This window comes from Parasteatoda tepidariorum, chromosome 5 (assembly GCF_043381705.1).
Source record: "Parasteatoda tepidariorum isolate YZ-2023 chromosome 5, CAS_Ptep_4.0, whole genome shotgun sequence".
Taxonomy (NCBI): Eukaryota; Metazoa; Arthropoda; class Arachnida; order Araneae; family Theridiidae; genus Parasteatoda; species Parasteatoda tepidariorum.
Window position 1 is genome coordinate 40405650 of NC_092208.1, and position 16376 is coordinate 40422025.

The 16376-nt window shown below is 28.7% G+C and overlaps 1 protein-coding gene across 2 annotated transcripts in view; it reads left to right on the forward strand.

The window, feature by feature from the left end:
• Window positions 1–16376, forward strand: part of LOC107450823 (RRM_XMAS2 and SAC3_GANP domain-containing protein xmas) — a 50377-nt gene that overhangs the window by 11805 nt on the left and 22196 nt on the right. For both annotated transcript variants that reach the window (XM_043043217.2, XM_043043221.2), the window contains exons 6-13: window positions 157–249; window positions 708–847; window positions 2335–2553; window positions 3948–4216; window positions 6051–6276; window positions 8096–8296; window positions 11614–11746; window positions 13384–14486. In XM_043043217.2, the coding sequence (XP_042899151.1) occupies window positions 157–249; window positions 708–847; window positions 2335–2553; window positions 3948–4216; window positions 6051–6276; window positions 8096–8296; window positions 11614–11746; window positions 13384–14486 (2384 nt within the window). The remainder of the gene's footprint in view (window positions 1–156; window positions 250–707; window positions 848–2334; window positions 2554–3947; window positions 4217–6050; window positions 6277–8095; window positions 8297–11613; window positions 11747–13383; window positions 14487–16376) is intronic.

The following is a 16376-nucleotide window of genomic DNA, read 5'->3' on the forward strand; positions in this document are numbered from 1 at the left end:
ACTACTACCAGCCCTGTCAGAAGCATTTTAGTTATTTAGAATGAGCTTTTTTCAAAATTTTCTAAGATTGTTTTGTTATCCAGAAGTTTTAATAGTTTTTTGGTTTATTATTTTACTGCATTGTTCATAAGCAAATTTTTTTTTTTTTCATTACAGAAGAACAGTATGAAAACTCACTTTTAAAACCAGCATTTACTGCTCAAGAGCGTTATGATATTTTGAATGCCAGAGACAAATTGATACGCTTAAGTAAGACTGAATTTTCATTTAAATTTTGTTTTAAATTAGTTTGCCAAAATATTATATCAGTTACAGGATGAAAAAAAAAATTTTTTTTGTCTGCTTTATTTTTTATGCCACACATTATTTTATTATCAGTTGCTTTTAGTTGGAATTGTGTGCAGTTTGACAAATAAATATTTTTATTTTAGTGTTTGTTGTATTTAAGCTTTATAATATATATATATATATATATATTTCTGTTATATTNTATTTGAATAATTCCTACTATTAAAATTAATTAAATTTTTTTTGTTATTCTTTATCAATATTATAATTAGTTTTATTACAATATTTGTGATATTTTGATTTCAATGCTGTTTTAAAATTCCTAATATTAATAAAATTGACTGTCTATTTAAAATCATATAGTACATGAGTTATTGATTAATAATCCTAAATAATAAGTCTATATGTTTCTGTTGTAGATGATACTAACAAAGGGGACTCAGAAGTAAAAAAGATTTCTGGTACATGTCCTGATATGTGCCCTGAAAAAGAAAGATATAGTCGTATTGCAAAGAACTGTTTGTCCATATTAGAGACAGAAAAAGCATTAAATTCATCAGTGAGTTCTGTACTTTGATTTACCAATTTTAAATAACTTTGCTATAAACTATAGTAATTATTAACTTAAAGATAGTCCTCTTGTATCTAAATAGTTAGATAAATTTTGCTACTTTTTAGAGTTTGGTGGCCAGATATATGTCTTTACTCTATTATCTTTTGATGCTTCATATTTATTACATTATAATATTAATGATTCAGAATATTTTATTTTGGTGCATAATATGTTGTTTAAAACTTAATGTTGTTTTTTGAATATTGTTAAATTGTTTTTTTTCCTTCATATTTTGGTTCCTGCAAGTAAAAAATGATACAGTCTAACTCGTTTATAACGAGAACCCGGATTTACCGACGGAAACCAGAATATTTGGTTGGATCAATGTTTAGTCTGTGGAATAGAAGTCGCTTTCAACGAGCAAGACCCGGTTTTAGCGAGCAATATTTTTCTGCCTTGCAATCTTTTTTCTCATCTTTCTAGTCTTTCTGTCTTATCTTTTTTTCAAAATGATAAGAAATGTGCACAAAATAAAAAAACTTTTGAACTGAAACTTAATTGCCCTTATTGCTCCATCTAATCTAAAGCTTTATCGGTTGATGAAAAAGTAAAAATTTTACGGGAGTTGGATGACGGTGTTGAAAATGTCGAAATCTGCAAAAGGTATGGATTGTCTTCATCTACTGTTTCCACACTGCTAAAAAAAGAAGGCAAGTTAATGGATGCATACGACCAAAATAAAACAGACTGTAAACAACTAAAGAAGTGTTCAAAAGAGGATTTGGACGAAGCGTTATTGAAATGGATGAAGGTGCAACGTAGTGCTGATTTACCTGTGACTGGACCTATTCTAAAAGTGCAAGCAGAAAAATTTGCTGAACAATTTGGATATTCTGAGTTCGTTGGGGGTCTAGTCTGTTCGTGTCATTAAGTTAAGAAAAGTATAATTAAATTAATTAATTAAATTTTAAGCAAACTTAATCATTTGACCTCCCAAACCCCCCTCTTCTGGTTGCACGCCTGCCTTAAGGACCCGTTTATTACTCGGATTTAGCGAGTTCATGTTACGGTCTCTTTGTGCTCCTTATGAACGAGTTTGACTGTAGTGTGTCTGAACTAAATAAAGCCACTTTAATTTTTTTCCATAACTGGATGCAATGAAAACCTAAGAAAATCTATTAAGAAAATCTATAGCTAAACACTTATTTGCAAGGGGTAACTTACTTCTTGCTTCACCTGGACAGGAAAAAAACATCAAATAAGAAAATAAGTTAATCCTTGTTAATCTGTGTTTTAATATAGAGTTTTTTTAATACATATGTTTGGTTCTTATTATTTTTCTTTGCTCCCAATATTGGCAAAAAGATCGAGATGGTTTTATTTAGTTAGGACAGACTGTAATTCTTTTGTAACCTATGCATATTATTTTATTCACAATATACCATGAATTTAATGGACTATTCTTATTCAGTATATACTATTTTTTGTTGCAGTCTACTTCAAAGGAAGTTAATCATCAGTATATGGTGAAAGAATATAGTCGATCATCTGCTGATCAACAGGAACCATTGCCCAATGAATTGAGACCAGTTTCAGTTCTCAAATTTACCATGGACTATTTAATATGTAATATTATAGATAAACCAGCAGCACACCTTTCTAAAGCTGATTGGTTTGATTTTATCTGGAATCGAACTCGTTCAATCAGGAAGGTAATGTTTAAATTGGTTTGTTGGAAAATTAATGACATATAACTAAAATATATGCTTTAGATCTTCTGTTTTACAAAGTTGAGTTTTCCATAGACTAATCTAAAATTGACAATTGCAACTGTGGTAAAAACTTGGCTATCTGGAGGGTAAATAACATATAGACAAAATGTCTAAATACTTGAGCTCTTATAAATCTAGGTTTTTCATCAATCAGAATCAGAAATAAGAAATGTTTCTGATTTTTTACTCTTGCTCACTACTGTGAGTTTCAATTCTTTAAGCAACACATAGCATTCATGCAATGCAGTTTTATATATTGTTTAGATTCATTCCACTACACTTAATTTCATTATGCATAGTGGAATCAATTCAATTCCATTCATTATACGGAAACCCTAGTGTAAATCTAATATTCGTTACTCCTGTTATTGTTTTGTATTTTTGCAAGGCATTGATGATTGCAAGATGGCATATTTCTTTTATTGGATCCATAAAGATACTCTAATAAAAATACCAATATACACATTCCCCTGAAACCTCCTTATATAAATATTTATTTCTAAGTTTTTATGTAAATGTTAGATTTTAATTTAATTAAAGGTAAAATTTTGTTTTACAAAATGGTGTTTTTTTTAAAGAGTTTATATAGCAAACGCATGCTTTTAGTTTCTCAACCATATCACATAATTTTTTTCCAAATACCAAAATTTAGATAAAATGTTGTGGGCACATTGGTCTCGCTGGTTGCCACTACCTATTAGCTTGTTAAATCAATTTATTAACCCATTTTACATTTCAATTTAAAATTAATTATGTATTTATTTTGTTAATGAATCTTAAAAGTTGATTTTATTTTTGCGCAGAGATATTTTCTTTTTTTACTTTTCCAAGAAAAATTATAACAAAAGAATCTCCAGAAATTATATATATATATACATATAAAATTTGTCTTTAAGTTCCATTTTTTTAAAAAAATAGGTATACATATAGCTATTAAACATATTTGTATTGCTTGGTGCAAGATTATTTTTTAAGTTAAGGCTCAATGTTCAGGCTTGCTATTTTGTTAAATTTAGCAATTTTAAAATACTTGGTTGTAGATTTTTAAAAATTTTTTTTTCTAATATAAATACATTTGTAATGTAAATATTTTTTTGTATAAAATTTCCCATATGATATTACTCGGCATTAGCTGTGTGACCCTGATAATATCAAAATTAATGAGAAACATAAATGCAAACACACACGTAATACTTTTCTTAAAAGCGTTAAATAATGTCATGAATTTCTTGATTTTTTTTTGTATGTATTATTTTTCATGATATCAAAGTTTTATAGAATATTGTTTCTATGATTCTTCTTTAAATGTATTATAAGTATAAAATATTTAATAGGACATCACTCAGCAGCAGCTGTGCGACCCTGATAGTGTTGAAATTATTGAGAAGTGTGTTAGGTTTCACATCTATTGTGCTGAAGCATTGTCAGAAGAAGATACAGCTACATTTGATCCTAAAATTAATAATGAAAACCTCACAAAATCTCTCCAAACTCTGAAGCATATGTACTATGACCTGCAAACCAGAGGAATAAAGTGCCCCAATGAAGCTGAATTCCGTGCTTATGATATTTTATTGAGTCTTACTGAAGGAGAAACTTTGAGGTGCTTTTACAAAATTTTTCTTTCATTATTCAATTTAAAAACTTATCATTTACTTCCTAACGTCCAAGTGACAAGTTTTCAATAATATGAGTTAAATGTCATAAAATAGATGTATGTCATGAACTATAAGTAGTGTAGATAATGGCTTGATTTACCTTTTTTCAATAATTATCTAGTTTTGAAATAATTTTTTGACTCACCATATATTTGTCTCTCTTCTCATTGAAAAATAATTTTTTACAACAAAGGTGTAAAAGATCCTGGAAATATTTTAAAGATATAAAATATTTATTTTACACAAATTCTTGAAATCTTCCTTAATACACATTGTATTTTTTTATTGGTATAATTCATCATAGCATTTCAAAATAATATAATTCTTCAATAATTGTTTTTTTATAATGATTATGCAGTTTTTTATTTTAAGATTAAGAATTTACAAAATCATATGGAAGAAAGGTCGACATGATTGAAAATAGCTTAAGTTAATTTCTTTATCTTTATTTCACTAAATGGTAACTGACTATTCACTTTTGTTTTTTAAAAATGCTAAAAGTATATAAAATTTATAAAATTGAAATTAGAAAGCTGATGTGGGTATTTATATCAATATTAGTTAAATAGCTTTTATTTTTTGACTGTATATTTTAAAATTAGTACAAAAAAAAATTTATTTAACTAAAAAATTAGCTTGTTATACATTTTTGTTGCGGTATACATATGGCTACGTAATTTGATAGAAATTATATAGTTTTAAAAATCATATAAACATGCATGGATCATGACAATTTTGAGGGAGACAAAATTAAAATACAAAGCCACAATAATTCTGAGAATTTTATGCAATAAAAAAATATTCTTATACCTGTTAACCCACTGACAGTTCTGCACGTAAAAAATCGTATTTTAATCTGCAGTTTTCTCTGCACAGCACAACCGGTTTTCCCACGTTATTAGATAGAAAAGTGATGTATTGGGGAGAAACATTTTCCCACTTTTGCCTATTTGCTAAACCGCCAATGGGTTAAATAAGTGCAAGAAAATTTAATAATAAAATTTTTTTTTCATGTTTTTGCATGTCATTTTTTTCATATTTTTCTTGTTCAAATCAATGTTTATTCACAGAAATTTTCTTTATTTGTCTGAAATATTGAAGGAAACTTTAAGAGATTTCTAATTATTGAGGTTGACATATACACTCACCCTATCCCAGGATGCCTATGTGCATGGATGTGCAGGACTAGAAATTAAGAAAACATCACGGGTCTGAAGGACCTGTAACTAAAAGATATTACTAGTCTGCACACATTGTCTGTTTATATATCTCTATTAGATTTTTTTAAAAAGTTAGTAAAGTTAATTTAAATAAAAGCAAAATATAATATAGAGAATGTGTAATGTCACTATTATGATGTGATGTGTTATTTTTTGACTGAAACATAGACTAAAGTATGAAACCAAAAATAAAAAAACCAAAACAGCAATATCATTCCATTACATTGAATGCTGGTTCGGGGGACGACTAATAATTATTATATGGTGATCTGAGTCAAATTTAGGGTTTCGGACTACTGAACTATTGTTAATTTTGAGCCCTGGATGCATATAATTGCAAGGCAGTTGGTTGCATTCTCTACTTCTCTCTATTTTGGTTTTGTTTCTTTATTAGAGAAGTATTTTTTTTAATAGTTGAACTATTTTAATGTCTTTTTTTAAAAAAAATTGAATTACTACCTATAGTGATCTCAATGGATAAATATTCATTTGAAATTGGTAAAATTAATAATTTGTTCAATCATCAGAATTTGCTATTTGATTTATTCTTTGTTTTCAGACTTGTGAAAGACATTCATAAAGACATTGTGAAGTCACCTGACTTAAAATTTGCATTTAACGCTGCATTAGCATTTGAGAGTAATAACTATGTCAAGTTTTTTAAGCTCTTTGAGAAAGCATCATTTTTAAATAGCTGCATCTTGCATCGATATATCAATGAAGCTCGAATCCGTGCTATACAAAGTATCATACGAGCATATTCAACTGCAAACTATTCTATTTTGGTATGTATTTTGTATATAAAAATTATATTCTATATTAATTTAAATACTAATAAATTTGTATATATTCACGAAACTGAGGAAATTTTTCTTCCCACATTGGCAATGGAAAGCTGAAACAAACCAAAATCTAAGTTGTACAGAATTGAAATATTTGAAGAGAACTGTTCATATAAATAAATAATCTATTTTCCATTTTTATTTCAATTATGTTGAATTTGCTACTGAAGTAGGCTGATTTACTCAGGTTACATGATAATTGAAGAAAAACAAATAACTGGTTTACATTCTGCCAAAAAGATCTATTAGATTTTTTAATTTTCAGTTGACAGCTTTGGTTTTCTTATAAAGGAAATTTGTAAAAATTTTGGAAATAATGTTTTAATTTCCATGAAAAATTTTCATTTTCAAAAATCTCCAGTTAGAAATGGTGATACACTTTGTTTAATCAATGATTTCCTGGCACTTTTGAGTCGCATGTTCCTTTGCAATTATTCCATTCATACCTCATTGTATCTAGCCTATTGACCTATAGCTAACCTATATACTAATGTTTTACATCGTGAAAATTTAATGATTTCATACGTTTGATATAATACTCAGCCCCATATAGCTTCATTATGAAATCAACCTTGTGTAGAGTGCTAATTATAATTCATGATGTTATTATATATAGTGCTTTTTATTCGTAGTCTGACCGATTTCAACTAATGATAAATGATTGATAATATTATCTTTTATATTTAAAAATGTAGGTTTTAAGTTTATTTACTTATAAATATTATAAAAACCTTAATTTTTTAAAATTAATATTTATAATTTAACATAGTTTAGTGTACAGTGTACCAAAAAAAAGGACCACTCTGAATAACTTGATCTAATGACCGGATCTTCACATTCTGGGATTTAATCCTAATGGTTCGAGGGGTGACCTCAAATATGCTAATTAATTAGTGCAGACGATATTTTAAGTTACAAAATCCAACACAAAAATGTATTTTCTCTGAATAAACCTAGCTTTTTTCCGACTGATTCAGACTTTCTTCGTTGAATTGTAAGGCACATAATTTTTTTGCATCATTTTGAAGTATATAAATTTACATGGCAAAAAGCAAAATTTGTGCAAAATTAGTCTATAGTTCCTGAGAAATCAAATTTTAAAGAAGTTGTTTATTTGAAATTTGATATCTCAGGAACTATTCCACCGATTTCGCTCAAATTTTGTGTTTTGCCATGTAAAATTGCGTACTTTTATATGTTGTAAAGAAATACATACCTTACTATTCATTTCTTCCTACTGTTATTAAATAAAATAATTAAAAATAAATATTTGCTAACATTTATTTTTTGCTTGGCAGTATCTTTGAATGAACAAGTTGTGTAATTGTATGCAAAAATTTTTTGATTCGCTTAAAGAAATCTCTAGATATTTCGAAATACGCTAAAAGTAAAATTAACATTATGAGGTCCAAACTTTGGGTGCTCTTCTGACCAAACTATGGAGACCATTTGCGGCTACTGGCTACCCCTCAATCTATTGGTGTTCAGAAATCTGTATCTGTCAACAAATAGGTATATTTATTCAGAGAAAGTAAGTTTTTGTGTATGATTTCATAGCTTAAAATTTGTGCACTAATTAATTAGCATATTTGAGGTCACACATTAAAACCATTAAGATTGAGTCCTAGAATGTGACAATCCGATCATTAAACCAAAAGTTATTCAGGGTGGTCCCTTTTTTTTGGTGCACTATTTTCTTATTTTAATTAACAGAAGTTAATTGTTTTAGTTAGTTGTTTAACTTAAATTATTTTTTCTCCAGTACCCATTAGCCAATTTAGTGAGAGACTTAAAATTTGAGAATGATTTGGAAGCTGCCAACTTTTGCCACTGGCATGGACTTACAACTGATGATTTATTTGTTACAATTGAAAGACAAACCTTTTCTAGACCTTCTTCTGCTTTTCCAGTTACAAGATCTCCTACTCTTGTCAATAATAAACTTAAATCAGGTCTTGGAGAGGTAATTTGATTTGATATTTATTTTATTTATATTTATGAATTCAAATTTATTTAAAAATTTTTGTATTGGGTTTGTTTGTTAACAGAATTTGCAGTTCTGATTTTTTTTCGGTAAAGAAATATTTGGTTCTTATTTATTCTGAATTTCCTGATTATATTTTATGTGTTCAGGACATTATTTTTTCTGAGAATTAGTTTTTATTAATATTTATTATTTTCATCAAATGCAGTAACAAATTATGTGTAATGGAATTTTGTAGTTTAACTATTATTAATTGGTCTCTTTCATTGGATTTTAAAAATGATGGATTTCAATCAATATTACTGTGATTTTTTTCAATGAATTTTTAAGTGGTAAATTGTAGGATTATCTGCTAAATTACTTTTGTACAAATGTTTTATTGAGTTTTAGTTTCGAGATAATTTAAAAGATAATTAAATTTACTATGCAATTTAATTCGAGATAATTAAACTTGGAAGTGAAGATAATTGTGTATTTTTTTTCATAATTAGTTTATATAAACCAGAATAGTTATTAATTATTTTGTTTGAAAAACAGAAATTAAATTCATTTTTAAATAACAGTTAATTTTTTTTGCGTATTTAACATTTTCATACATATTTGCATTTTATTGCCTTCAAAAATATTTAATTGGAACTTTCTTTAAAAAAAAAATCAAGTTAAGCTCTCAGAGCAGTAAAAATATGTTTATCTTCTGGCATAAAAATAATATTTATAACAATTCTAAAATCTAAAAATTCTAAATTCTTATCTTCTGGCTAAACAATTACTAAAAATTAATGCTCATAAAACTGCTGTAATTAAAAATATCTTAGCTAAAGATATGTGCAAGTTTTATAAGAATACATTAGTTTTTGGAGCTTTTATCATAATATTTAAAAGTTATGTTAACTCCATAGTTAAAGCGTGAAAATATTTTTGAGGTCTTGTTGTCTGAGAAAATGAATTTTCTCTACATCCAACATAATGATAATGAAGAAGTTAAATGAGAAGTCAAATGAATAATTTAAAATCATTGTGTGATGTTGAAATTTGTAATTATGAGATTTATCTTTAGGCTTTTTTATCTTTAAGGAAACAATAAAATTGAAATGTATAATGAATTGAATATATATGTAAGAAAAATACAACAACCCCTGTTGAGGTGAAATCATTGAAAACAAATTTCAATTCAATATTTTTCCTTTGGATCACTGTAGAACATAATATGCGAGTAATGCATAGATTTTATAATGCATATTTCTATGATTTATAATCATTATGGTTTTATTAAATTTAAATAAATACTAATGTCATTTCTTTTTTCAAATTATCCATTTATTCAACTATCACATTAATTTAGTAAAAATAGTTCATGGAGTTAGATTTCTCAATTGAGATATATCTCCTTTTAAATGGACTCTTCTTATGAGCAAACAATTTTCTCAGTCATTAGGTTGTACACTTTATTGAGGTTTCATTGAACTAGAAAAAAAAAAAGACTGTGAGATAGTTAAGTTAAGAAAATGTTAAATCTTGATTTATCGAAGAATTTGTAAGTTGCTGGAAGGTAAGTTGGATAAAATTTAACACTTGGGAAACTGGAAAATTACTACATACCTAAAAAGTCTAAAGGGGCGAGTCTGTCCCTTCCCAGATTGCTTGTGTTTAGATCTGTTAGAATTCTGCAATCTTAATATACATTCTATAACAAAAAAATCGACGCACCAAGAAGCAATCATCCGATTGCTTTGAAATTTCGTATGCACAAATGTTTTGAACAGATATGGCTGGAATGATGCCGACTGGGGACGTATAGTCTTTAGTGACAAATTCCGCTTCCAACTGTGTCCTGACGATCATCGAAGACGTGTTTGGAGACGCACAGGGCAAAGGGGGGATCCTGCCTTCACTATTGCACGCCACACCGGCCCTCAACAAGGCATTATAGTCTGGTGTGCCATTTCCTTTGACAGCCGGACCCCTTTGGTCGTTATTAGAGGTACACTTACAGCATAGCGGTACGTCAACGATATCCTAAGACCTGTTTTGCTACCGTTCCTTTTGCAGCGCCCTGGGCTGGTTTTTCAGCAGGACAATGCCAGACCGCATACGGCACATGTTGCTATGAACTGTCTGCAAGCTTGTCAAACTCTTCCTTGGCCTGCCAGATCACCAGATCTCTCTCCCATCGAGCATTCTGGGATATGATGGGAAGAGGATTGCATCTGGCATGAAATGTTGATGACCTCGTTTGACAATTGGATCGAATTTGGCGGGAAATACCGCAAGAGACCATCCGGGAGCTTTATCGGTCTATGCCATGCCGTGTGGCAGCTTGTATCCAGGCTAGAGGCGGGTCAACACCTTATTGAACTTGTTACTATAACTCTGCAATAAATTATTCAATTATTCTGAAATTTTAATCATTTACTNCCACTTTTTTTTGTCAAATTTTTGTTTATATATATATTCTTGGATTTCCTCTTTTTTACTTTCTGACTACTCTAATCCCTGGTTATAGAGTGTATAATCAGAATTCATTTAATAAGAACATATTAGAGAAAAAGTCATCAAAATTCTGGGGTATTTTGTTCGATTTGATTAAGGAAATTATTTGATTAAGTAGAACATTGACTTTTCATTTATACTAATCCATTAGTTTAGATAATTGAGTTTCTTTTTCTCTATAAATAATAATGGAAGATATGTTGAAATACTCTTATTGCCCCCCCCCCATGAAACTGCGATACTGTATATCTACTAAAGTATCTGTTAACCTTTGCACGTTAACATAACTTTTTCAAAATTTTTAACTGCAAGGTTTCATGCATTAAAATACCAGTTTCTTCCATGTTATTAAATGGAAGAGTAGTAGAGAAATTTCCACACAATTTTACCCAGCTCAACACTTGGCAGGTTAAAATTAAAACCTAGATGGGATTATGGAGTACTTACCAAAATACCTTAGAGGCTCATCCGTCATTCTAGGTATAATATTCTATGTACATATATATGTTCCTATTAGGCTAACACGTGAATGGTTATATTGGCACTTAAATTGGATCAAATTATGAAAAATCAAAAGGACTTAATACTTTCAGTAAGTTATTTTTATAATTCCAGAGCAATAAAAAAATGAGAAATACCAAAATGGCCCTAAACGTATTTTTGTGTTAATCATCGCATACTGTAAGAATGTTACATTGTTTCCCCTTATACTCTAGATAAGTTCAGCCTGTATTTCATAAATAGGTTGAAATGTATTATATTTAAAGATATATAAACCATGTTTAGTTATGCTTTTGAAATTTCAGGCCATAAACAAAGGACCTTTGAATCAAAACCCATTGATATGGTATAAGCCCCTTAACAGTTTCAATCATGAAGGATTATTGCAAGATGAAGGGTTATTGCAAGATGATTCTTTTTCATTTGAATCAAATCAAAGTAAGCACCTTGTTAACAATTTAAAGCTTTAAAATGACATTTATTATTTGCTTATTTTTGTTATTAATTAGTTAAATTGTTACTGAAATTAAACTAAGTTACTAAATAGACCAACTAAGTGTATAGCAATTTATTCATGCTGTTGTTATATATTCATCTATAGTTTATCTTTAAATTTATATATTCTTTATTTTTAATTATGATTTGTTTTGTTTGCTTGTTAAAATTCATTTTCAGCGTTTTTTTATTTTTAACTCTTTGAAAACTGCATATTTGTTTCAAATTATATTGATTGATCGTTTGTTTTTAAATTAGTATATTAAATGAGCATTGAAGTAGAAAAAAATAAAATGCATGATTACAAACATACAAAGTTAAAAAAAAAAAAAAAAAGAGTTCAATTTCACTGACCTGCTCAAAGCAGTGACAATTTTGCATCTCAGTTGCAGTGCAACTCAGAAACAAAAGCACACACACTTTAACAAGAATTATAATGAAAGTAGTTAAAATATGATATACCACACCAAAATATGCTTCTTCAGTTAAAATTTGTGAAATTGATATTGAACCAAATCAATTGAATTGATTGATTTGAATTGATTTTAATAGCACTACACTTTTGACATGTAGTTTAGCAGTGCTTTTAGAGTATATTTTCTGCTATTATTTATTGTATGGAATTTTAATTAAATTATTTAGTGTTTGGAAAAACTGACGTTTTAACATTCTTTGCTTGATCAGAGAGATGGTTATTCGATTTTCTCTAACTGCGCTAGCTTGTAATTTCACAGACAATTGTTTTAAAAAAAATTTTTGTGGGGAAAGAAAAAGCAATAATTAACTACAGATGATTTATTGGAATGAATGATTGATTCAGTTTCTATAATAGGATTTTTTTATTTGCTACTGTTTTAAATGTATTCAATATATTACTATCAATATATTCAATATATTACTATCAAAAATTATGAATTTCAAGATATAATTTGCATAATAAAAATATCTTACGTTAATATTTAATATTATTAATCCATCATAATATTAATCTTAAAAGGAAAATATTGTAGTCAAAAAATTTTTTGTAGTTAATAAAATATAGTTTTTTTTGACAATAAAAATCCTTAAAATTTATCGTAAACATAAAATAAATTCAATGCTAATCAATGTGTAATCCTTTTAATACTGTTAATCTATCATAATGTTAATTAGATATAGAACATTGCAGTCAGCTAAAATTTATAGTTAATACAATATAATGTTTGAGTTTTTTTGACAGTAAAAATCTTTTAAACTCATCATGTCTGAAAATATTATCGGTGTTACCGAATAGTCATCATTACATTTGTATTGCTTTGTTAAGTCTGAGTCTTTTTCTTTTTATGTTGGCTGCTATGAAACTTGTGTTTTATGACACAGAACAAACATATTTGTGGAGCAATCATGGTAGTTAAAAATAAAACGATCATGAAATAGTAAAGAAAAAAAATGCTACATTTAAATATTTAATTTTGTACTACATGATTAGTTTTTTTTCTTTGAAAGTTTTAATCTGTTCTAACATAACAGTATTTTTTTTGTTGATATTTAACTTTGTTGCTTCCCTCATGCTTTTTTTCCCCTTCGTTTTTTGTATTTAGGTATAGATGAAGATTTTGTAGAAGAAATGGATCAGGACATAGAAGAAGTGAAAGATACCAGTGAATCAATCTGGCCTGTTAAAGCTACTGTGAATGAAAATACTGTAAAAGATAATAGAGAAGCATTTTTTCCAGTCAAAACTTCTGTGGATAAAAATAACTTGAAAGATGTTAAAAAAACATTCGTTCCTTCAAAAATTTCTGTTAATGAGGAAAAAACTTCTTTGTTGAATTCTCATAAGGAAAAAGATGTTGAACAAAGCCAAACTTTCTCATTCAAAACTAATACTCAAGACAGCACTTGGTCATCAAAGAGTTTTATGAGCTTACAAAAGCAACCACATACGACAAATTCAGGAATACACAAATCTACCATCTCAAAAGCTCCTGTGGTATCAGTTGCTTCTGTTGAAGATTTTACAGCACCACAGCCATTAAGGAGTTCTTCAAGTCATGTGGTTTCTAGTACTTTTTCATTTAAAGATTTTTCTGCACCTAAAAAATCTGTCGAATCAACTTCACAAAAGATGTTTACCCAAAAGAAATCAGTAACAGAAAAATCTTTTTTTGCTCCTGCAAACGAATTGAGACCATCATTGCCAATATCCCAATTTTTATCAAGTTCCTTTAACCGGACAGATCCAAACAGAGATAGACGCAGAGCTGTTGGCGAGGTTCCTCATGAAAAATCTGTCACACTCACATTAGACCAATCAAAGCCAAACATGAATAAGACACTGCCAAGATCTCCAGTCTCACAGCTTATAACTAGGCCTATTCAGCCATTGCAGCAAATTAGTACTATAAAGCCATTGCAGCAAATTAGTACTATAAAGCCATTACAGCAAATTAGTACTATAAAGCCATTGCAGCAAATTAGTACTGTAAAGTCATTGCAGCAAACTAATTCTTTTAAGCAATTACAGCAAACTAGTTCTGTTCAACCATTGGTGCAAGGAAGTTCAGCTAAAACATTGCAGCAAATCAGTTCTGTTGTACCACCTCTACAAACCCTTAATTCCATTAGTAAAATGCAGAAAACTAATTCCAAAAGTTTAGAGACGAAAATTAGTTCTGTTCTTCCATTTTCAAAGGTCATTAAGGTAATTATGTTTTTTAAATGAATATTACTTCTGATAATGCATTGAATATTGAATTGAAGTCTTATTTACAGCTACACAATCTAGTAGTAAAAAATTTAAATAAACAAAATTATTTGGTCTAAATTATTATCATAAAAATGATAATGTTATAGTTTTAATAATTTCATTATTAGAAAAGACAGAAAGATATAAATTTGTACTTTTTGACATTTTGACTTTAAACGGAATGCCACGTCTTTAATTAAGTGTCTGAATTTTCATTATATTTTATCAGAAGTTTAAAAGTATACATCTTTATCAATCAATTATCAGGGATGAGATTTTTCCGCTTTTTAATGGATTTCCGCTTTTTTCACTTTTATCTCTTGAATTTCAGTTTTTTTTTATCAAAAATTCAGATTTTTCTAAAAATTTCACTTTTTTTTATCAATATTCCGCTTTTTCAGAAAATTCACCGATTTTCAAAGAGAAACAGAAAATTCAAACTACATAGCTAGCAATCCTTTCTCATTTTTACTTATTATAGCTATTTTCACCCCTTTTACTCGCAGCAGATAAGATTTTCCGAATTTTTTACCCGCCCTCCAGATAGATCCGATTTTTGTAGTTCAAACGACGCTGCTNTGTTATAGTTTTAATAATTTCATTATTAGAAAAGACAGAAAGATATAAATTTGTACTTTTTGACATTTTGACTTTAAACGGAATGCCACGTCTTTAATTAAGTGTCTGAATTTTCATTATATTTTATCAGAACTTTAAAAGTATACATCTTTATCAATCAATTATGAAAATTATTAATTATTGTGATTTGATAGAAATATGAAATGTTTTTCTTTGAACTCTGTGTCTTTAATCAGTTTTATTAAAAAATAACACTAAATTCCTTTTAACTAGTGGGCTGCGCCCCCTACTCGCTAACGCTCGCCAACCCCCGAAAATTGCTACGCAATCTTATATGGTTTGCTTCACAAACCAAGCTCGCTTTGCTCGCTACTAACTTAGGTGCATTGCAAATGCACAAAATTTTAAGAATTCAAAACAATCATTCAAATCCATATAAAACCTTTTTTTTAAAAAAAAANCAAGAATCACTCTAATTAAAATAAATTTGAATTCAAATAAATGACATGTAATTCGTTAAACCTATTAGAAATGTGCTATAGTATAATTTGTGATCTAAATAAAAAATCATCAAATAAATTTGTAATATGCAAATTCGTGAAAAAAAAGCACTTTCGACAAAATACTAAAATAGAGATCTATTGACAAAGACTACTCACTTCTGCCTAGCTTAATAGTATGAGAATGCCGAAGCTGATGCTCTCTTGTTATTTCAGTTTCGGTTTTTAAAAGCGCTATATGTTGAGCCACCTCAGCTAGATTTGGCATGTGAAATTTTTAGAGGCAATCATTAGTCGATTCGCCGTGTAAGAGAAATAATAACGTAAACAAAACAGAGCAAACGTTGCCACCGGCGGAAAAGAAATACAGCCAAAATTTGGGAGCCACATAAGAGAATTATATATATTAGATTAGCCTTTTAATTGACGATCCTTAACAATACTAAATTTGTAGTCTTCAATCCGTTTGCTTTCCCTCTGAGGTAACTATCTTACACTTATATTATTCATTGGAGATACTGCACTACACTGGAAAATTTCTGTCTACGTAGCTTATTAGTTAAAGAAGGGGACATTATAGTCCAGTGGTTAGGGACTCGGACTTCTGTTTGGATAGGCTGGAATTTTATCCTCAATTCCACTAAAACTCGCCAAATGCTTGTAATCTATGTGCTCATAAAATCTGTTTAATCGAAAGTCTTATGGTCGTTGACTGATCAGTAACACGGCTGCAGATATCAGGAGAAGTTTTTCTTCCCCTTCAGAC